This window comes from Thermobia domestica, chromosome 15 (genome assembly GCF_964235325.1).
Source record: "Thermobia domestica chromosome 15, izTheDome1.hap1.1, whole genome shotgun sequence".
Taxonomy (NCBI): domain Eukaryota; kingdom Metazoa; phylum Arthropoda; class Insecta; order Zygentoma; family Lepismatidae; genus Thermobia; species Thermobia domestica.
Window position 1 is genome coordinate 41,779,382 of NC_137468.1, and position 24,543 is coordinate 41,803,924.

The 24,543-nt window shown below is 36.8% G+C and overlaps 3 protein-coding genes across 8 annotated transcripts in view; 1 reads left to right on the forward strand and 2 right to left on the reverse strand.

The window, feature by feature from the left end:
- The window catches only part of LOC145670995 (ATP-dependent RNA helicase DDX42), an 83,535-nt gene extending 70,918 nt beyond the window's left edge, over positions 1-12,617 (reverse strand). The window contains exon 1 of one of the 4 annotated variants that reach the window (XM_081739630.1): positions 12,508-12,617. The gene's annotated coding sequence lies outside the window, so the exon portion shown is untranslated. Of the gene's footprint in view, positions 1-12,388 lie in introns of all 4 variants that reach the window. The other 3 variants (XM_081739629.1, XM_081739628.1, XM_081739631.1) reach the window with 3 other exon arrangements.
- Positions 1,982-6,970, reverse strand: LOC145670994 (uncharacterized). Its single transcript, XM_081739627.1, has 2 exons — positions 6,150-6,970; positions 1,982-4,458 (listed from the first exon to the last, which is right to left on the reverse strand). Exon 2 carries the CDS (start codon positions 4,441-4,443, stop codon positions 2,185-2,187), a length of 2,259 nt encoding a protein of 752 aa, XP_081595753.1. The 5' UTR covers positions 4,444-4,458; positions 6,150-6,970; the 3' UTR covers positions 1,982-2,184.
- Positions 12,618-23,377: 10,760 nt separating the features above from the next.
- Positions 23,378-24,543, forward strand: part of LOC145670996 (multidrug resistance protein homolog 49-like) — a 150,445-nt gene continuing 149,279 nt past the window's right edge. For 2 of the 3 annotated variants that reach the window (XM_081739632.1, XM_081739634.1), the window contains exon 1: positions 23,378-23,438. The gene's annotated coding sequence lies outside the window, so the exon portion shown is untranslated. The other variant, XM_081739633.1, reaches the window with a different exon arrangement.

The following is a 24,543-nucleotide window of genomic DNA, read 5'->3' on the forward strand; positions in this document are numbered from 1 at the left end:
CCGTGCAGATGCTCCAATAGGTGTTGGTTCACTCACAACTCATCCAGGAGTGGATCTAGGGGAACGACTGCCCCCTTCCCAGAAGAAGAAACTTTCTTATTCTATATATAAATAAAACCCATCCCAGAGTTTGGAGCTCTTAAAAGTAGCAGTATTACAACCCCCACCCCGAGAAGTCCGTCCTGGATCCGCCCCTGCGTGGCACATTGTACATAGTCACAAAACACTTATTTTCACTTCTCTTATGGTCTTCTAGAAACCTGTACCCTGCTGAAGGTCTATGTGGAAGCATAAACAGCACTTCAACTTCACGTAATTTATGATTTATTCATAATATTTCTGCTACGCATCACTAGTTATCATACATATATGTATGTAACAAAAGTTCCTCTTTGCAGATTTCTTAAATCTAAACTTTGAATTGCAGAAGTTCGATTTTGGGGGAAGCATGAAGTTAGTTCATGGTGACCCGTTACTGCCATAAAAACTTCGCCATTTTCCGAAAGCCAAAGATGACTTCGTTGAATACCAGTTACAGGTCGCATACTTTCTCTTTTTTCTTCCGGAAGTCGTCGAATTCAGTTCCAGGCAACAAAACGAGAGTAATACCCGGAGTTTGTACTTGCACTATACTCACGAATTCTTATGCGGTTTTAATGTGGGCGCGGTGGCTCAGTGGTAGAGCGTTCACCTCCGGTCTTGGGGTCCCTGGTTCGATTCCAGCTCTTACCGTGTGGGCTTTGTGGTGGACAAACACCGTGCTCGTGGGTTTTCTCGGGGTTATCCCGTTTCCTCCCACTTTCTGCATTCATTTCATTTTTCTTCTTCTGCGGTTTTAAAACTGTGTATTTGTTTTTGCCAAAGGTTATGCCGCGTTGCCACATTCTTAACCCCCCCCCTCCTTAAATACCGTCGCAGAGACCTTTGCATGGCCGGTTTCACTGGAAAACCACTGCTTTATTGGACCTGTCTGCATCTCGAACATCTGAAAGCGATTTTTGAAATGGGATGCAGCATCATCAGAAATCACTGACACAGTTTGAGAAGTTGTAGACACTTATTTTCGCGTATTCAAACCTTTTTCTACAAAATATATTTTCGCTTTTCTTCGAGTATTTTTGGAATCTTGTCTATGGCTATGAGTACATGAGCCGAATCGTGTGTTTTAATCATCGTTTATTACAACAAAACTGTCAGTTGTTCCATATTCCGGTGATAACTCTGAATTTCACTTTGCAGAATAACAGTTCAGTTTTCAACGAAGTCCACATGAAGTAAAACAGAATTTGTATCTTGAAATTTTATACAATGCTTTTCGGTAGCAACTAATTCTCTTTGGATTTTCTTGATGTAGTCATGAATTACAATTCTTAGTTAAACCAGCAATGTACGATACGAAAACAGAAAGTGGTACAGTTTTTTAACAAGATTATTGTTTTCCCATATGGCATACGTAACACTTTCATTTTCATCAGGATCAATAATTAAAGACTCCACACTTATTCCTTCTACTCCAGGACATTCACCACATTCTTGAAGAAGACAGGTGTCATACTACTAAAGGAAATAGGTCACTCGTGACAGCTTCAATACAGGCTGCACCTTTGATTTGTAGCAACGCAGTAACTAACTTAAAATTCGCACAACAAACAAACAAACACAAACACACACACACTCTCTCTCTCTCTCTTTCCTCGCAGGTTGCAGACTGACCCACTTTAGTCGAATACTGTAAAATTCCGAGTGACCCATTCTTATGCTGGGATTGTTCTGTTTAAAAAGTCAGTAAATTTCTTTGGAACGCGTAAGAAAACGTTTCGCCTTTTTTAAGTTTTTGTCCTTTTTCGATCACTGTAATGACATCGCACTTAATTGAGGCTTTGTCTGGAGCATTCCAAATCATCACTGAGATAATAGTTCAGGCATTTTATAGATCATCAGAATTTATTGGATGGTCATTTCAAGTAAACTTAAAATATGCATGGTGTCTAGCAAATTTCTCTGAGCAATTTCCCGACTTTTTCCAGACTTTTCCCGACCATTTCCAAATTTTTCCCGACTCATTCTAAAAAAAAAAAAAAAAATGTTTTCGTAAAATTAGGAAAGGTTGAATGTAATGAAAAAGTGTACAAGTTCTTACCTGATCATAGAATGTCTCCTTCTTCATATATACAATGAAACAATCTAATCATGCAATTTTTTGATCTCCTCCTCTATGGTAGCAACCTGTTCCGACAACTGATTTACGATTTTCTGTTTCTTTGCTTCAAGTTCCTTTCGTCTCTGTTCTGTTCTTCTTTTTTCAGCGGCCCTGCGATCTTTTTCCGACATCACTTTTCTGCGGTGTTCTTCGGCTTCCTTGAATCTCGCGTATGCGTTTCTCATTGATAGAATCATCTGCTTTGGGATAGGAAGGGCTTGTATGCCACCAGCCTCATTGACAGCATCATACACTACACGCTGCGCCACTAAAGAATCCTCTGACAAATTTTCAACTAATATTTCCCTGTTTACCGAAAAACCCCTTTCTAATGCTGCATTACCGTGGGAAAGAATTAGGCATATCTTTACTATTTTGCACAGATATACATCATTTGGTGGTAACACACTCACCCAGAAGTCATCAAGTCTGTGTTCATTTCTTTTGTACGACTCCATTTTCTTCCGCACATGTGTCTGATCTACTAGAGCATTGTATTCTCTGTCTGCCTTTTCTGCATCAGATGCTGAGACAATATTACTCTGCACTAAAATTTCGAACGTTGCTCTCATTTGTTTAACAGCTTCTTCCTGTGAATGACCAACGGTTAAGGGATTAAGAAACGTCAGCGCTTTTGTAAGGGAATATTTTAGCGGGGACCTCTCCTGCAGCTTGGACACTAAATGTTGATAACATTCACGTACTTGCTTTCGGAAACTCAACATTTCCTTTTCACTAACTTCTGTACATCTCCTCAGTGCTGACCTAGTTGCATACCCAAGGTCAATTTCTTTGATACGAATTAAATTAATATATAAGTTTTCACTTTTCTCCATAACATCAATAGCATTGATACTCTTCTTGTCCATTATTTCTTTTTTAACGAAGCGAGACATCAATACTTTCAATAACTGAGTAAGGCTACCATGTAAAAATGGAGTCATAGGAGTGTCTGACTGATATTCAGTCAGGAAAGGCTCACAGTCCTCAGCAAGAGATTGAAAAAACGCTAATTTTGCATAGAGCAACTTGTCGTTCAAATTTCTAGCTACTATTCTGAAACTGTTACAGTTGGGTTCTTTGTCTGTTCCCTTAACCGTTTCAACATACTTTCTCACATGCGGTAATATTTCTTGGCTTCGCTTGGCTACCTTCGCATTTTCTACCCAACGAATATGGCAAAATGGAAGTGGAAACAATGACGAACCTGTTATTTCAGAATGCTGGGCACGCCTTGCTGGTACCATTTCGTACAAGTTATACAAGGCTCTAAGAAAAGAAATCAAATCCCATCCAGTTTTTTGTATACCAGTCTTAAAACCACCGTGAAGACCACACGAGCCAAGTTCAAGGAGCTGTGGAGCGTCTGTACCAAGGGAGGCACAACGTTCCTCTTTCATTAGTCGTAAAAGCGCCCAATTTACATTTGGCCCATCCATTGAAACTTGCAAAAGCTTAAATGGATCAAGCGATTGCAATACATTCTGCAAACCTTGTAGTAGGTCTGTAGCTGTACTATGATCCATAAACAGAGAATTCAAATACCGTGTTCTGACTCTGTTCGTGTTATCGTCCCAGAAGCGTACACTTACATCCATTTGGGTTCTTTGCGCAACACTATTTAAACTTTCATCAAATCCAATGACATAATGTTCGCACTCTTGTAATATGGATTTAAGTTCACGTTGAAAGTATGGACACAATCCGTACACGATGCTATATGACACTTTATCCTTGTGCAATTTCATCTCGCTAGCAATTGCACTGTCTGGAAACATCCTAGTGAAAAGAAGAACACTACTTTCAGCACTGCGTAAAGAGTTGTGATTCATCACCTCGTTTATACACCACAAAATCTCCGCCTGTGTGACTCTATCTTTTAGTTTATATTTGTCCAGGGTCGAAGTAGACCTACGAGTGGGAGAGCATGTTTCGCTGGATGAGCATGGAACAGGACCAGTGCTGGTGCCAGGTTGATCTACATTTAATGAAGACGCAGGAACATCTGAAATTTCTTTAGGTTTTGTTGGGAAATGATATGTCATTGCGTAAGTCTTCTGTCGAGTCGCTGCAAGGTTTTGATGCTTCTTGCTCTTTGAATGACTGGTAAGAGCTGTACGTCCCATGGTGCCAAACGAAAATGTGGTATGACACCACACACATTCTGCAGTTAACTTCGTCTTCCCTTCTTTTACCCAGGGAAATTCATATTTCCACCTTTCTTGAAAATTCGTTGACGGCATGATGTGCGTCAGACTCTGAAAACACAAAAAATAAATCATGGCAAAACTACACGAGTATGTTCGGTGCTGAGCTAGTTCGTGGCCTAATTGACGATTACGTAAATAAATGCTAACCTAACCTAACGTAACGTAAATTAAACTTACTTCAAACTGTTTACCAAACGTTTCAACCAAATCTTGCTAGTTTTTTTTTTTTTTTTTTTTTTTTGTCCAAATTTCCACGTGGTTGGCCTACACTCTCCAACATAAAAAAAAGAAAAAAGGTAAGATGGCTTTGAGTGTTTCTACATGTACAAGCACAGGAAAGATGAGTGACTTTTTCTTCAGACAGACATTAAATAAAGTACCTAACAAGAATTATAATATTTTTGAGATATTACGGGCACAGAATTGTGCTTGGTTCAGGGCTTAGAAATATGACCGGTTCTTACTAATATAGAGGCTCCCCTTATAGCTGGATCATTTTCGATGTTACCCTTAGTGTCACTCGCGTCACTTCCACTAATTTCATCATCGACTTCCGATTACACTTCAATATTGTCATCGGACTCTCTGAAATTACCTACAGAATCATAATCTTCTTCTAATGTGTTGAGTACAAAGTCTATAAACTTGCTTGAACCTGCACACACTTTCGACATCATGCAATTAAACAAATATGCACGCAAAGTATCTGAAACAAATTTCGTCAAAATTTGAATTTCACATACGTAAATACACAGGTGGGGTGCTGGAGAACCCCACCTCTTGAATATATTCTCTTCTGAAACGAGACAATTTGCTTCAGACCCACCACCGTGAATGTCATGCTTCAAAATGAGAATACACGGAAGCACCAACCAATGTGCCTGAGAACAAAGCCACAATGGCGATGAGTATAACGTCTGGGGTGCTCCAGCACCCCCCTGTGTATTCCAGGGTTAACGTTAATTAAGTCAGGTTTAAAATATACTAGAATTCTTAACGTTACACTTACTGTTCTGCACAAAGTAAAATCTTGCCCACCTTGTGTATTAGTTCAAGTTACTACATTCTAATAACTTGTTTTTAAATTTTAAAAAATGATTGGTAATAGTATACAACAGTACCTCATGATCTGTGCGCGTGGATACTTCCTACTGTTGCACTACGTATAAAAATGATTTTATTACATTTAGAAGTAGTAAGAAGCATCCACGTGCACGTGACATGCGATATATGTTTCAAATCCCCCACATATACTCATACACTACGTACAAGGGCACATTATTATTCTTCGCATACCATAAAACACAACGAAACGCAACGCAAACCGACGTACATTTTATTTTATATTACTCAGTAATTAAATGGAAGTCGCCTTGTTACCTCAATTTTCAAGTTCCTATATCCTCAATGAATAATCCTTAAAAGACTGCACTTCGTGAGTCCTCGCTAAATGATGAGGCACTGTCGTATACTATAACCAATGATTTATTTTGAGCAGAATATTTCAAACATATTACTGTCTTTAGGTAAAACTTTGCTTAGGTCTTTTGTTGTTGTTGTTATTGTAATAGTTGGTAAAATAAACTTATTTATGACGGCAGGAATGTTGAATACTCAAAATTGACATGCCTGTAATTCATGGCAAAGAAAGAAATGGCAAGTGGTTTGCCGTGACATTAAAACAACTAGCCTTTAAAGTGTTGAATTTATTTACAAAATCATTGCCCAGGTAAACTTACCTATACGTGAAAAACAATCCAACACGCAAAAACCTTTACTCTTGAAACGCAAAAACCCACAGACAAAGGATATACAGACCGCAAACTCCGCGGCAAACTGGAAATTTCGGGAACAGTAGCGCCGCTGCACCAACGACGACGGAACTAATCAGTCGATCTCACGCCACCTTCGAGGCTTTGTCTCACTGGGCGCGGGTTAGGATACTAGCACGTGGTGGAAGAGTGGCTGCGAGCACAGACAAAGGATATCCTTTGTCTGTGCACACACTCGCAGCCACAGGAGGAATTTCTATATTTTTATTTAAAACTATTACTCTTTGGCTCCTTTACTTGCATTTGGGGAACAGCTTTTTATGTTGACGTATTTTGCAGAACTTGGGCATTTTCAGTGAACTCGAAAAAAAGGGAAAAAAGAAAAATCTGATTTATATACACACACACACACACATATATATATATATATATATATATATATAAAGCTGGAAAGGAATGTCAAATCCAGAGGCAGTACAAGAAAAGCTGAACACAAGCTAGCTAATCATTCTGCACTGCGTCTAACACTTGTGATTCAAAGCAGACGAAAACAGTCCCCTGGTTACTATGACAACCCATGACGTCACGTTCACAGACCGATGGCAGCGCCATCTCACCCGGGACGACACATCGTTCCACCCACCCGAGCGCTGATTGGCTCTTTCGCTGTGCAGACGATAAAAACTGATTTCCATTGCACATATTGGAAGTTTGCGGTCTGTATATCCTTTGTCTGTGCAAAAACCTTTCTGCTGTCAGCAAACACTGTTGTCAACGACTCACTCACCACTCTTCTTCCCCCAGCACCACAGCAGGAGACAAACCGCGCGCCTCACATAAATCGCAGAAAATTCACGGTGTACGAGATGCAACGCGTACCACATGACCGCTTCTACGTAGAAAATAGAAAAACGGTTGAGATGGATCGCGGTGTATTTAGGAACACATTAAAAAAAAAATAAAATGTAAAAGTATTACATCGCGATGCATTTAGGAACGCGAGGTTTATCGGAGTTGCTCCGACAAGCGTCAGCATCATTTCCAACATGTGGAATTTAATTCCATTTTTCCCGACTTTTTTCGCAAATTCCAGACAAATCCCCGAATTCCCGACCATTTTTTTAATTTAAGACAAATTCCCGACTTTCCCGATTTTCCCGACTGCTAGACACCCTGAATATGTGTCTTTCGTAATCGTAAATTCCACCTCGTCGGTTTAAGAAAACGGAGGAGTAGAGAGAGGCTCATTTTACTATTTCAGAGAGCCTTTTTGATCAAAATAATAAAAAACAGTTAAGAAAACCTTTTATTCTTCATTTAATGAATGTGAACCACAAACATCATCAAATCATTGTACTTTCATTGTTCCCAGTGTTTCTAACTGTGACATCAAAGTTAACGAAACTCTGCTAACTTTAAAAGGCTGAAGTTAATTCATGAAGCATTGGTCGAGAGTGGTATTTGGTGTATTTATTATTCATGTAAAGTTGAGCATAACCGTGGGACGTAAAACTCAAAGATTTCATTTTCATGTAAAGTTGAACCATCTGACAAAATTTCAGAGTTTTAAAAGATGGTGATTTCGAGAAAATGGCGCCCAAAAATGGCGATTTTTGAAAACTTTACAATTTCTCGAATTTTTTGCGACAAAACGGTTGCACACCGAAGCGATACAATTTTTTTTTTCGGAAAGCGGGTAACTAGGTCTTACCAACCGTGAAAAGAATTTTAAAATTCGAACCGGAAGTGCTCGAAAAAAATTCGCAAATTTCGGCTTTTCAGATAAATTGACGTTCATTTGTTAATTTATGTACAGAAGATACGCATGCGCAAACCAAACTATTACAAAATATAGTTTATTTATGTCCGTATGTACATACACAACAAGAATTATAACTCTACCTGTCTCCATAGCCGAATGGTGAGGCTCCGAAGTTGACAATTTTCATTGTCTTCTACAATTCATAAATTGTACTCCCCGTCTTTGATGGTCCATCACTTGGCGGGAAAACTTTTTCGACAAAACAAAAAAAATATGGGTCTCTTAAAAACATGTCTAGCTGCTATAAAAAAAAGTTTCAACAATATCTGAGATGGTAATGGTACATGCTCTGCCTGAATTGAAATGGAAGGCACCAGAGACAGAATCTGACCGGACTGAAAATAAACTGGGCTTCAGGCTTACCATGTGGATGTATTAATCACTATGCTACCCAGTCAAGGTATGGTAACCTATCTTACATTTGAGTAAAAACGCTACATTGGGTGTAATGTGAACTGATTTAATTTGACAACCTAAACTAACCCTTACCTTACCTTAAACTTGGACAAAATATTGGATTAAGAAAAAGTAGTGTTTGTGTATTTTGTAACCAAACATTGCACGTAAGAAAAAGGGGATTATTCCCCCCCTTCCCCAAATTGCTGCTTGAAAACGCAAAAAAATGTCTAATTTACTATTATTATTATTTTAAGTTTGTCCCGTCAATATCTGGACCCCAGATAAATATATTCTCTACGCTAGAACATAATTGCCCCTTCCTCCCAAATTTTCACAAACCGTTACACATTTTATACATATGAATGTCCCTCCAATGCTGCAAATTTAAAGAGTCACGGTAACGTCGCCGTCATTCTTTATCAGAGTGAAGAAATTGTACGCGTCATTTTAATAATAAGAATAAAGAATACCTTCCGCACACGTATTATAAATATACTGAGCTCTGCACTCATTTTATAGTAGTGTGGAGAAATGAGTTTCACAAGAACACAAGCTTTTCGCTAAAAGGAAAAATGAAATGAAATCTAACTAGGCCAACTAGGCCAAAGGAGACGATGATGAGTAATGAATGAAATGAAGAAAGTGGGAGGAAACGGGAGAACCCCGAGAAAACCCACGCACACGGTGTTTGTCCACCACAAAGTTCACTTGGCGGGGGCTGGGATCGAACCCGGGACCCCAAGCACCAGAGGTGAACGCTCTACCACTGAGCCTTCGCTAAAAGGCTTCAATAATGTATTGTTAATCATATTTCTATCCATAAACCTCCATTGAACTGAAAACTTAGAAATCCACCATTAGGTAATTAATTGCTTGAATATTCTTGAACATACAATACTCTCAATACAATGCTCGCACATGCAAATATTTCGTTTCTGTAGAGACTTCGACATCTTTTGTATTAATATGAGATGGAAAAACTGTTCTTCGTTTCATCTCTCCAAAATAGTTCAACCTCAAGATGTAACTTCCGCACCGCATTACTATGGGGTGTGACACTCGTGCGTGAAGGACTGTCTTGTACCCTTGAAGATTAGAACAGCACGAACAGATGCTATTTGAAGTCACTATGGTTATTTAAGAATACCTTGAAGTGCAAGAGTGCGTGCATAGACAGTACAGGTACTTCTCTTATGCATTGTATTGACACTACGTTACAATTTCGGTGCAGATTAAGAATAATCCGTCAAATTAAAAATGTGTCTTTCTTGATTTTAAAAGATTCCCTAAGCTATTCTGAACTATTATTAACATGGCGCATGCCTAAGTAATTGTGTACCGATTGATAATATACGTGCAAACTGAGTGCCCAGAAAATCATTACGTGACATCCTATTACTTGCTATCTTATATCCAATTGTTTCATCGAAATTCACTCATAGCACATTAGAAATTATTTCTTGGAGTGGGAATTACATTCATGAGTGTAGGTTCACTTTACGAGGGCTTCCTCTTACGGATGTAAATACGCATCAGGTCTATGCCATAAAAACGCCTGTGCAAAAAAACACGACATTAGTGCAGTATCGCCGGACCAATTTGAAAATCGAAAAAGTACTGAATTCGGTTATATTTGGTTGGATTACATTAAGTTACGTTAGATTACGTTACATTAGGCTTATTACTATACGGATCCATAGTATAAACAGTAGTAGTAGTAGCAGTAGGAACGGGTGAGAAGCCCAGCAGGGGTTGGTTGGGTCCTGCTCTCGATATGAAATGGGCAAATTAAAGACTTGCCTAAGTTTTTCTGTATATTTTACAATCCATGGACCCGAATGGTAAAACAAGTGTACCTCTCTGCGAAATAGTCCACAGCCTCCACATATAGTGCCGCTTACATCAAAAACAACCACTTTCTTAACTTGGAATCCCTTACCTGACTTTCACTCATTCTTACTCACAAACTTAAATTCTCCAACCGACCCGGTAAATTTTCTAAAATTGGTCCGGCGATACAGCACTTAACCCAAAAACGCATACCAACGTGTGCAAGGTGACACTAAAAGCGAGGATGCTGTCTAAGCGAGTCAGAGCAGAAGCTCAGTGGGACGGGCATTGTGGTAATGCGTTAGAAGGAGCAGGCGGGTTAGCGACGGAGAGAATGCACATAAAAAAAGATAGTGGAAAAAATACTTGGTATCGCACATCACATAGGTTAGAACACGGCAAGGTTCTAGAACACTTGTAACTTTATACCTATAAACATAAAATACAAATTTTCTACATCGTGAAGAAATACTGCGCTATAGAGTTGCCAAAATATCTTGATCCGTGGCAAAAAAAAAAAGCGAACTAAAGCTCACACCTTCGACAAACCCAGCGTTGAGCCAATAAGGATTCAGCTGTAGCTAAGCGAGAGAAAGTGAATGGAATTCCTTCAGCCAATAGCAGAAAGACTAGTTGTAAAGTCAATGCGGTGTAGGCCTATCTATAGTATAAATTGTAATTTACACAGTCGTGATTCATATGCACTCATTCACTTGAAACCCTAGTACAACTCTTACAATGGGTATACGCTTGTTAAATTACACTTGTGAATGTGAAATACTTGTAAATGTAACTTTCCCACGTTGTAAAAAGTTCCTCTGACAATGGAATCTAATAGCTTACACAATCTTCTTTCCTTCCACAATATACACTCACTCGTTTCAACCATACAATTAGGCCTACGTAATAGTTAAGAACAGCTACTTCTCATCTCCCGTGCACGAGGATACATCTTACTGTTGCACTACCTACAGAAATGATTCTATATCATGTATAAGTGGTAATAGAACACACAACAAACCCAGATAATGTTGTATTCACACTCCAACATGGAGTAATACAGTGTGATCTCCGTTTCTTCTGTGTTCTATTACTACTTGTACACCAAATAGAATCATTTTTCTACGTAGTGCAACAGTAAGAAGTATCTACGTGCACGGGACATGCGATATGTGTTTTCAAACCCCCCACATAGTCATACACTAAGTACAAGGGCATATTATTATTCCCATACGATATAAAAAACAGATAGGCCTATTTCTAGAAAAACACCCTAAGTACAAGGGCAAGAACTCAGTCTATTACCTACTTTTTAACAACCTAGATAGTCAATGAATAGTTCCTGAAAGTATGGCGTTTCTCGTCCTTCCCTAAATGGAAAGTACGGCTCCATAACTATAACCTCATTTCCACCTTATTACTTTAGCTACAGGGGTAATGAAACAGTGTCATAAATCTTTTCTTGTAAAATAAAAGATCCTTATCAGTTTAATTAAAATTATGGGTGGCATTTAGTATCTTTCCCAACTCGTTTCATGGTTCCAGAACCGAGTACTTTGTTTTTGTGGTTATAGTTAAGGAGCCGTACTTCCCATTTAGGGAAGGACGAGAAACGCCATACTTTCAGGAATTATTCATTGACTATCTAGGATGTTAAAAAGTAGGTAATAGACTGAGTTCTTGCCCTTGTACTTAGGGTGTTTAGGTAGTGCAACAGTAAGATGTATCCTCGTGCACGGGAGATGAGAAGTAGCTGTTCTTAACTATTACCGTTTTTGTCTAAATTGTGATAAAGGTAGACGCACAAGGGCCCTGGGGGCTTCTAACTTCCTTCGCTAGCTGTCCCTAGCTCAGCTATATTTTGTAAAGTAAGTAACACACTGTAAATCTTATATGTGCAAGATTGGGGGAGATACTAAATATCAGCCAAAATATAGCTCTTCTTAAATTTACGCAAGTAGGTGACTCAATAAAGTACTAATCTTTGTCTCAACTTTCAAAATATGAAACTATCTCATTTTAAAATACATTGTAATGTGCTATTATAAGCTAGATTCAGAAAATTTAGCTGAGATATTTATATTATGTTTAATGTTTATCAGGGAAACCTTTTGTTAACATAATCATAAATTATCTTTCCATAAGTACTACTTACTATTGTTTACCCTGAAATAATTTACATATACATAGAGACTTCTCTCCTAAAAATACTTGCCAGAGAAAATACAAAACAACACTAACAACTACTCTAAAAGCTGAAGCTCAGCTCATTACCTCAATGCAAGTAAACATAACTTTAGCCGTCTACAACTTTAGCGCTTTCTTCCCGGATACACAAGTTCTTCCAGAATTACTGAATACGAAAATGAATTTCATTCAAATCGTTCAAGTGATTTAAAATAAGTTTATGGGCCTCATTTCAAAGCGGTTTCCTTCAACGCAACGCAAAATAAGATTATTTTGCGACATTTAATATCACATACTGATTTGGAGTTCCAGATGTAAGTGATCCAAATTTTGCGTCCTGGGCATATTTCTCAAAACTATTAGCCATGTAATGTGTTTTTACAGGTTGTAAAACATCATGAAGTAGAAATACTAGAATAATAGTAGAGAACATAGTGCAAGTTAACTTTTGGTGCACTACTCAAAATGATTGTCGAAAAATTGTAATTCTTTTTCTAATTTCCTTCTTATTATCCTCAAAATATTTCCACTGGGTAACATGACAATACTTCACTTAGCACAGATGTAATTTAAGGAAGCCACTAGAAGTAATTATTGAAAAATTATTTTTTAAAAAGATTTTCGTATAAAGACAGCGTCCGGTCATATCCCTCAAGTAGACTCGGGCTTACTACCCTCAACGGAACTCGCACTCACTTTCCTCAGTTGGGATTGCGCTCAATAACTTCGTTAGGACTTGAGATAATCACCTTTAACCCTTAATTACTAATCCAGGGTGAAAAAACACCTAAGAGAATTATTTTTGTTTACCCCAAACGAGGTTAGCACATAATCATAATTTATTGCATCCGTTCATCGCCATACAACGAAATTGGACATGTCATTTATATATATACCAGTATACATAAACATACATACTATTATTACATATAGATTCTTATGGTTTCACTAATTTACTTACTATACATTTAATTTTACGTATACGAATTATTTTCTACATATTCTTCAACCGAGTAAAAGCAATGTTCTATCAAGTACCTTTTAAGTTTGGATCTAAAGCTATTGACAGAGACCTGATTTTTTTATACATGATGGAAGTAGATTGTATAATAGAGTACCTTTGTGCGTAACTGATTTATTGTATATATTTGTCCTATATGCATGCAAGTGAATTTCGTCTTAACTTTTTCTGTTATAACTATGAATGTCTTTGTTAACAATAAATTCACTACTATGTTTTTTTAAATACATGAATATTTCGAACAAATACATTGAGGGAAGAGTCATTATTCCAAGTTCCTTAAAAATATTTCTGCAAGAAGAGTTCCATTTTACTCCTGCAAGTATTCTTACTACTTTCTTCTGTAGCCTAAAGATAGCAATACTTTTAGGTGCATTTCCCCAGAACATCAAGCCATATTTTATTGTAGAATGAAAATTTGAGTAATATATACACTTAGCTGTTTTTACATTAATCTTATCTCTTACACATCCAATTGCATAGCATAGTTTGCTTAGCTTACTTCTTACATGTTCTATATGTGGTTCCCAGTTAAAATTATTAGATATTTTAACTCTGAGAAAGGTAGCAGTTTCTACATATTTAACTGTTTTATTATTTATTTTTATTATTGCATTGGCTTGATTACTTTTACCATTGTTAAAATTTATGGCAAATGTTTTATTTACATTAATGATTAGGTCATTTTTATTCATCCAACTTGAAAGTTGGTTCATTGCCGTTAGGCAGTTTGAAACTAATTCGCATTCATTTTTCCCACTAACTATTATATTTGTATCATCTGCATATAAAGTCACACATGAACTATTAATACTTTCAGAAAGATCATTTATATAAAGAAGAAAGAGAAGTGGTCCTAGGATTGATCCTTGTGATACTCCACGATTAATAATTTCTTCACTTGACACACATTTTTGAATTTTATTTTTAACTATTCCTGTGATTTCAGTTACTTGTTTCCGATCTTTAAGGTATGATTCAAACCATTTATTTGCTAAGCCTCTAATACCATAGCAACTAAGTTTTTCTAGCAATATATGATGGTTTACTAAATCGAAGGCTTTTGTTAGATCTAAAAATGTTCCTATAGATAATTTTTTCTCACCCAGTAACTTTCTGCAGTTTTCTAGAAAATGAAAAATTGCTGTCTCAGTAGATTTACATTTCAAGAAACCATGTTGTGTGTTGGATATAATAGAATGTTTATTACAAAACTGTCGGTATATTTTATTTTTTTTTTGTCACTCCAGTGTGCTAGTGGCAGTGGAAATGTACGGGCGTCTGGAGTTTGACTACTGTATTGAACATAGGGTGAAAATACACCCGGGGTTAGTAATAGTGTGATTACACAAATGGTTAGTAATTAATGGTTAACGGAGCTCGGATTCATTACTTTCAGTGGGACTCAAGTTCACTCGGATTCAGGTTCACTAAACTCATTTGGTTTCGTGATCAGCCTCACTTCAGATTATTGGCTTAATTTCAAGAAATAACACGTAAGATATTGCAATTTTGAACTATAACGTATTGGCAATTGATTATAAATTGAGCTAACAAAGATGGCGGAGTAGGGTAGTGAATCTGTGACGTTTTGCTTCATGATTTTGTAGTGTGGTCACATCCTTTATACAATATTATAATATTCTTGGTTCGCCCTGGTTCTCTCGGACAAGAACTGTCCTCTCTGTATAATGTACGGCTTGTAGTGATGTTTCTCATGAACCACACATCGAGGTGGCCTCGTCAATTTGCAGTTCTCTGACATATGTCCGCATGGACTCCTAAGGATTCTCATCAATAGCAGCTTAGACAGAATGGATGGTTTTAGGCTTTCTGATAAGGTCCAATCGCCTACAATGTCGTTTCCTATGAAAAACGATGGCAAAATCACCTCTAGAACATTCATTCTCACCGAAGTTTGAAGACAAATGACTGGGTGAAATTCAGGAATGGAGCGATTACTGAATCAGAGTGCCCTGCAGCCAAGGAAACTATAACAGCGTGCTTCTTTATTTCTTGGTCAAGGCTAGGTTCTTCCATATTTATCTACAAAAGAAAGAATTTTTAACTACGACGTTTAGAATACTGCGTCACCTATAATATGTGTTCTCAAATACTTGCCACATCCTTTATTTGGAGTTTTAATCCCTAAGATCTTGTGGCGTGCCCCTGCCAGATTGAACTGAAGGCAAGCCCAGAGACTCACAGAATTTGTGTAATTGACGATAAAAATTAGAAACTGAAGGTTTATGAGAGTTATTTCCACAGTTAGTTTTTAAGTTATAACAATTATTTATAAAACTGTTACTACTACTAACCAAATGTATACTGTACCGTACTAAATAAAAGTAAATTAGTAATTACAGACGCCTACCTTATTATTCGTATTTTTTGAAGATACTCATTACGACAAGAAGAGTACTGTTTTTCTGAACCGTTTTATGAAAATCTTGACAAATCATTGCTAAATTCCCCAGAACAAATAATGACCATCCCAAGTTCAATTGACATTCCGTTGCTATCACCTGACCATAAAACTTTCGTTACACTAGTTTAACATTAGGGTTACTTGCTGGTATATTGAGTATACTACATTGTTTTGAACAGGCATGTGCATTTAATTTCTCGAAAAGCGCACTCCATAATTAAAAAAAATATATATCCTTCGTTGTGATATTACAAACAAGAAAATACAAAATTTATTGCACAGATCATTTCCATTGGAAGTACGGTAATTTTAAATAAATCATTAAATGAAAACAGTGTTGTTGCCAGCTGATAATACAGGCATAACAGTGAAAAGAATTTAAACTTAGCCTTTTCTTAGAACAATTATATAATACTTGTAATTAACTAACAATAATTAAGTACAATATATATTATACACGTAAATAAAATAGGTAAATAATAGGGCAACCCAAAAACATAAAAAGCATAACAGCAATTTACACATATGGTTGATATCTTGAACATTGTTGTGGTTGTCTAAGGGTCCAGAAGAAACTAATTTTAAAAGCATAATAAAGCATAATTTTAGAAAATAAAGCATAATTTAAAATCTATAGCACAATTCTTGGAAAATTATGTTTAGCTGCAAGTTTAACATACCCTATTAGTATTTTTTAAACCAATATTCACAATTTAAAATCATTGAGAACATAACAATGCAACAATGAAAATCTTATTTTTATTTCTGTAAACTTTTCTGTCTAATCTTTTGACATGGAGAAAAGAAAAAAGGACAAGAAAAAGGAAACTTCCGCCAACAATGAATAGTACACAAGAACTCCACACTATATTGTTCTCTGTATCTCTTGAACTTGAGCACATTCTGTAATTTTTTGGTGGCATCTTTTACTTTCCCTTTCTGTATACATGCACCTCTAAGGCGCACACAAGCGATAGAAAAAAACTGACTCGAGTAAAGCATTAACTGACTCTTTACAGTGCATTAAGTAGAAAGTTTATTAAATATGAAAGAAACAGGTTGCATAAAATATTAATAAAGAAATTAAGATATTTAGAATATTTAATGTATAGTAAATATACGATTAATTTGAACTGAACTGGAACAAAACCAAATACGTAATCTTTTCACGAAAAAAGAACAATCCTAAACATCACTTAACTTATAATAATATTAAATTACAATCGGAACCATATATCAAATATTTAGGCATTTATTTAGATAAGAGACTCAATTGGAATGAACAAATGCAAAACCTATTAAGGAGCTCAGAAAACCATGCACAACTTCTAAGATGTTTAGCTGCAAAAAAGTGGGGTATCAACCCGCTTACCTTAATCAAAATATTAAAACAAGTAAGTCAAGCAAAACTTCTATATGGAAGCTTATTTTACAATAAAAGCAACAAATATTACAACAAAATAGAACAAACTTTATACAAAATTGCCAAAATTATTTTTTCACAACCAGAATTTTGTCCGAAAATAGCTTTATTAAATGAATGCAAATGTTCACCAAACCAATTGGAAATCTCAAAGATAACCAACAAGTTTATCTTAAATAGCTCCAGCAAAGTCAACTCAACTTTAATTACTAAATTACAAAAAATAACCATCTTACTAGAAAACAAGAAAATGCCATATTCGAAAAATAAACCATGGATTGTGGAAGCTTACATAATAAATACTATCAATATATACATAAATTACCATCTATTGTTTGTTATGCATGGAAATATTCAGTAAACATGGTACAAATAGAAGCATTGATTCCTTCATATATCAATATCAAAAACATAGGTCTGAAAAAACAATTATTTCAAAACATTTGGCACTACAACGTAGAAAAATTTGCTCAAGATCATTCTTTAATATATACAGATGCATCAAAATACCCCAATATTAATGTTGGAGCAGCTATCTACATAGCCGAGACAAATACCACCATCAAATACCAATTACCAAAAAACATGTCTATTTTTGATGGTGAAGCATTCGCAATAAGACAAGCTTTCTTATAGATTAAAAAACATGAAATCAAAAAAGCAATAATATGCACAGATTCTCTAAGTGTAATCACCGCCCTATCAACCACACATTGGAACAACAAAGTTTCTTGGACAATACTTAACATCAAATATCTTTACGCTACTATGAAGAAACAAAACTACTCAATAATACTTGGTTTTATGAGAGCTCATGTCAACATTAAAAATAGCGACATCATAGAGCGAGCTATTTGCTAAACGTTTAGTTTCTGTTGGTGTTTTGGTTTATTAGTGCAATATGAATACAATAGGTAAAAATACCGTCAAATTTGAGTTTGATAAGAGTTTACGCCATTTACGACCGACGCCACTTGAGGTTCATACTTGGCTTGCCGAGAAAGTAAAGCTCGGCTACCTTGGACCAAGTAGAAGCCATTCAATTGCACAAAGAACATTATTGCCTTTATGTTAAGTTCAGTGCCCCTAGTACTTATGATAATTTTTTGCGTACAACACCTGAGAAGTTGATTTTTACTCACTCCACTGGAGCAGAAAGTTTCGTCCATATTTCCAGTGCAAGTGAAGATGTCACCCGAGTGCGGGTTTTAGAGTTGCCCATTGAACTTAGTCTTGAAGTGATTCAAGCAACATTAAGTCCTTATGGAACTATTTCTAAAGTAATAAATGAACAATGATCTGATAAATTACAATTTCCAGTGTCTAATGGAGTTCGTGTTGTGTATATGACTCTAAAAAAGCATATTCCGTCTAAAGTGACATTTCAAGGTCATCGTGCTACAGTCATGTATCCTGGTCAGCCCCCTACTTGCTTCTACTGTGGCAACAGTTCCCACGTATATAGTAATTGTAATAAACGCCAACCTCGTAATCTACCTGCCCGACATTCGTCTGGTACTTTACAGATGACTGAGTTGTTCGTAGGACCTCTACCCCAAACTCCTCAGTATTTAAGCTCTACTGAGTCTCGTCCCTCCCCTGCCGCATCAGAAGCTGTGGAGATGACCGAACTTGAACCAAGTGTTCCTAACATACAAGATGTGCAACTTTTCCCCTCTTTACGAACATCTGATTCACAAGCATTATCCCCTGTTATTACTAGTGGTATCACCTCACGCTCCGATATTCATATAAGTGCCTCTCCTCCAGAAGTTCCGGAGAGTTCCCAGCATAATTCTGTGCCTCCCCTCTCTGTTACTTCATCAAGTCTACCCCTCAATAGTGGTGATGTGTCTCCTAACTCAAGTGCTTTACAACCCGAAAACTCTACAAGTGAAAAGTGTGCTGATAAGCTATTGTTGCCTAACGTTGAAGACACAGGTGGTCGGAACAAAAAACGCAAAGTGTCCACAACCAAACAACCGTCACGTGATCCACGTGTACTTACTCCAGACAGTGTTAAGCCTACTTCAGAAGCACCAAGTGAAGGTCAGTTACCTCCCAAGGTTCCTTCTGCAGTTCCCACTCAACCATAGTGTTTACGTTTTTGGTGCTTTGTTTTCGTATTGATTCGAGCGACTTACCTGTCTCTCGTTCACCAAGATGTTGTTTACATATTGGAGTTTGTGCATTCTTATAGTCTTTTTTACTCAGTATCTTATGTTTCCCTTCCATTTTGCAACAATTAATTTTAACAAATCTGTCAGCGTTCTTAAATTTACTGCTTTACAGGACTTTTTACGTTGTCATTCCATTGATGTTTGCTTCTTACAGGAAGTTGGTACTGCATCCTTTGTGAATATTCAAGGTTACAATGTTTATAATAATTTCACTTACAACGCTACCGGTACAGCTATTCTTGTTCGTCAAGGTATACAGTTTGACAATATTTTTTACCATCCATCTGGCCGCTTAATTAGTGGTATGATAGGAGATGTCAAAATTTTGAACTTGTATTCCCCTTCGGGGAATAATCAAAGGGCTGCCCGCAACGAATTTTTCGACACGGTGGTTGCTCCGGAATGTGCCGGAAATTATGCTGGTCTTATCATTGGGGGTGATTTTAACTGTGTCATACATCAATCACAGCAAATTCCGGGCTACAATTATTGTGCTACTCTACATAGGTTGGTAACAGGCCTTGGGTTAAAAGACTGTTGGCTTACGTTACATCCGGATTCCCCAGGTTTTACTTTTTTTACGCATACAAGCTCGTCCAGAATAGATTGTTTTTTTGTTTCTCAACCTTTGCTTCGCGGGCTACTTGATATGCAAATTTCTCCCACATGTGCTTCTGATCATTTTGTTCCACATTTAAATATTATGTTGAATGTTAATAAAATACCGAGAGGCAGAGGTCTCTGGTATCTCAATACATCTATTCTAGTGGATCAACTATATGTGCAAGAGTTTACCGATACCTGGTATCGCCTCGTTCAGCGGCGTTCTCCTCGTAAAACTATTGTTGACTATTGGGAATACAATGTTAAACGCACGATTCGTTATATGTCTATTTCCTATTGCAAAGATAAGGTGCAGGGTTTTAATCAAATGTACAATTTTTATTATGGTGTCCTCCACAATTTATATACTCTGGCTCTTCAAGGGGACAAACGAATAGCATCCATTAAAGAGGTGAAGGCAAAACTATTACAAATCCATCGTCGTCAACGAGCGGGAATTCATATTCGGAGTAAAACTCTATCCATGGATTCCGATGAGTGTGTGTCTGTATATCAAGTATTGCGCGAGCGTCAGCGCTCTAGGTCTCAACTTATTGAAAATATCACTGATGAACATGGAGAATCCGTCACTAAGTTTTCTGATATACAAACTATCATCCTTCGACACTACCAACAATTATTCAATATGCAGGATGTCGTCACAGCACCTCCCATTGACTACTTTGGCCATCTGCCGCATAGATTAACAGTGGAACAACGACAAGCGCTCACTCAACCATTTTCTCAGGAGGAAGTGTAGCAAGCCGTCCTCACAGCCCAGAATTCTAAAACGCCTGGCATAGATGGACTAGGTATAGAGTTATACAAGACATTTTTTCATTTAATGGGACCCATGCTTACTGAATGGGTGAATTATGTACTGCAAGTAGGCATTTTGGGAGAATCCTCTCGGACTGCTGTCATTGTGTTAATTCCGAAGAAGACTCATCCTCGTACAGTGGCGGACTATAGACCTATATCTTTACTCACCTGCGATTATAAAATAATTAGTCGATGTATTAGTGCCCGATTACAAACTGTTCTTGCCCAACTTGTTGGGCCTCTTCAACATGGTGGTCTACCACATAAACGTGCTCAAGATATTCTTGCTGCTATACGTGACGTCATCACCTACCATCAAGATATTGACCAATGTGCTACGGCCTTAGTTGCCTTGGATTATTCCAATGCTTTTGATCGAGTGAACCATACATACTTATTTTCTTGTCTTCAAGCCTATGGATTTGGCGATGATTTCTGTAATTGGATTAAGCTGTTATATTGTAATTGGACAATCAAACTCAAAATTAATGGATATCTCAGTTCTGCCTTCCGCATTAGTAATGGCATCCAACAGGGCGGTCCCTTGAGCAGTCAACTTTTTATTCTTAGTTTAGGGCCATTTCTATATAATGTCCAACATGCCCTTCATGGTGTCACTATATGTAATACTTCTGTGCGAGTTTACTCATTTATGGACGATGTAACATGTTTCACGACTGGTCACTCTGACTTCGCCGTTTTACTACAGCACATACGGCTCTACGAATCAGTATCCGGAGCCACGCTTAACCCTAATAAAACGTACGTTATGCCTCTGGGTAAGTCAACCACTATTACTACTACTTCTATTGGTCAGTTACAACAGTCAGTTAAAATCTTGGGAGTGACTTTCAGTTCCAATGTGGTGGACATTATTACTAATAATGTTGGCCTTACAGTGAATCGGCTAACTTATGTTCTTGACCAACATCGATTTCGGGACCTTAGCCTTTTATCTCGCTTAGAATTTGTGCGTTTGTATGGATTATCTCAATTATATTACATTGCCCAAGTCCTGCCTTTTTCTAACTGTCATCTTGCAAAAATTAAGAAAATTGTGGGTAATTTTTTGTGGAAACCTATGATTTTTCGTGTTTCCTACCAAATCTTGTGCAACGATTTCCAACAAGGTGGATTAAATTTGAAAGATGTCGAATTGCAGACCCAAGCCCTATATCTCCAACGATGTTTACGTTTGCTCCACGAGCATCCTGATCATCCTACCACTCAGCTTCTCATGAACTTATTACACCGTGTTCCATTAGAAGCACCTTTCTATCTTGGACACCTCCCGCCTCAATATACATATCTGAAACCGGTTTTGTATGAGATTTGTTATCGATTGTTAAATCATGATTTAGACGAAGTGCCCACTGTTAAAAGACTGTATTCGGTACTTCGACAACCTTGTACTCTTGTTCCTACCATTGTTACTCAGCATCCCCATCATAATTGGCAACGTATCTGGCGTGTTCTACATGCTCCTTATTTAACTTATCGTGCAAGATCCGTATGGTTTATTGTGGTGCATCAAATTGTTGATACTGTATCCCGACGACATTCACTTGGATTTAGTGACTCTGACCTTTGTGCTTCTTGCAATGTAAAGGACACTATTGCACATCGTCTTACCGAATGTGGTGAAGCAACAGTGGTGTGGCCTCAGTTCTGTCGCTATATGGCCCACATGTGCCGCACTACTCCCACGGCTATTTCAATAGACTTTATACTTTTTCCCGACTTTACTTTTTTTCCGAGAACAAAATATCAAGCTGTTAATTGATTGATTGGCAACACTGTTTTATACTTGTTCGTAGAATCTCAGAAACTTGTTCATACTACCTATATTATGTTTTTATATGCTCAGCTAAACCAAATTCCTTTTGCTATGCGCAATAGGTTGTTTGCAAATTTTTTTAGTGTTCTATCTGCATAATGTACCTTTTCTCGTATCTGCCCATTTGTATTACCTTCCTTAGTTTGTTTATTGACTTGTACTGACATTAAGTTGCAATAAAAAAAAAGTGGACTAGCGCTATATGCTAGTAACGAAAATCTCTTTTGGCGTGAGTTCAAACCCGGTCCGAGGAAAGTTTTTTTTTTACATTTTTAAAACATTTTTATAACACTTTTTAAATTAAAATAATACGAAAATAATACTCAAAAATGTGATTTCTTACTTTTGTGCAGATAAGTAGTAGTAGTAGTAGTAGTAGGAACGGGTTAGGAGCCCCGCAGGGCTCGTTTTGTTGCCCTTGTACTCCATGATATAAGGCTCGTTTTGTTGCCCTTGTACTCCATGATATAAGGCTCGTTTTGTTCCCCTTGTACTAAATGATATAGATTTTGTGCAACTTAAAACAACTGACTAGGATAGCGTGTAAAACAGCTGGCTAGAGTAGCGCGCGAAAAAAACGTACTTCCGGGAGTATTACTCTCCCGAGCGGGTCGTCTTCTTCAACACTAATAATAATGAAGAAGAAAAAGATATCGAGCCATCGAATTATGTTATCTATAAGTGATAATTGTGGATTTTACCGTGTAAGAAATCTTTGGATATCTAATACAATGTTTATTAATTGTTAAATCAAGTTGTAAAGCAATAAGTAATATTTCGAAATTAAGTAAAATTCGTAGAATAAAGATAGTAGACTTCATAATTTATACATATTAGATAATTAGCAATTTAAACAACCACCTTAATAAAATGTAGTTATATATTTCGATGAAAATAAAATCCAATGTCCACAATCATGTAATCGATATATATCGAGGTGACAACGAAAATTCACTTTTGCATTTCTAATGGCCTCAGGGTCAAATTTTATATCTTTTTTTTTTTTTTTGGTCAAATGTTTACTACAAAACTTTTGAAACAATTACACAATATTTAGTGGTGGCTCAACGCATCCATAAATTAACTTAAAACCACTAAAATGCGAAAATTCACATATAAATTCTATGAAATTTAAAAATATGTTTGTAAACATCCTTTAGTAATATTTACGTTTTACGACTGTATATTTTTCAGTATTTAAGTTTGAGAAAGTATATTCAACACAACAAACAAAAATACTTTGGGTAATAGTATACATGAGAACCCCCTGTCTTCCGTGCGCGAGGATACTTCATATTATATATTTATACGTTACCAAATTAAATCACTGCGTTGTCTTCATTATATGTGCTTAACATTCTATTTTTATAGAATAAATTTTGTTGATTTCGATTCGAAAAATGTTAAATATTTTTAAATTTATATCATGATGCAGACCAAAATCCTTGTTGCATATAATGTAATGCGCTATAGCATATAAAGTACAAGGGCAAATAGGTACGTTCTTTTTTATTTTCGTATCAGTGGATAAGTAAATGAAAGTGGGTTTGTTACCCCCTTTCTAAGTTCGTAGATACTCAATGAATAATCCCTAAAAGTATGAGCGTCCAGCTTCTTCTGGAACTCAGACGGTCTTACGTATAGGCCTACTATATCCATACTTTGACTGAGAATGAATTTTTGTGTGCGTGGGTTTTCTCGGGGTTCTCCCGTTTCCTCCAAATTTCTTCATTCCACCATTTCATTCATTTCTCATAATCACCGTCTCCTTTAGCCTAACCGGCATAATCATGGGACGTAAAACTCAAA

Bases quoted from the DNA above. Each gene is read 5' to 3' on its own strand.
- LOC145670994 (XM_081739627.1), bottom strand. From the start codon at position 4,443: ATGCCGTCAACGAATTTTCAAGAAAGGTGGAAATATGAATTTCCCTGG.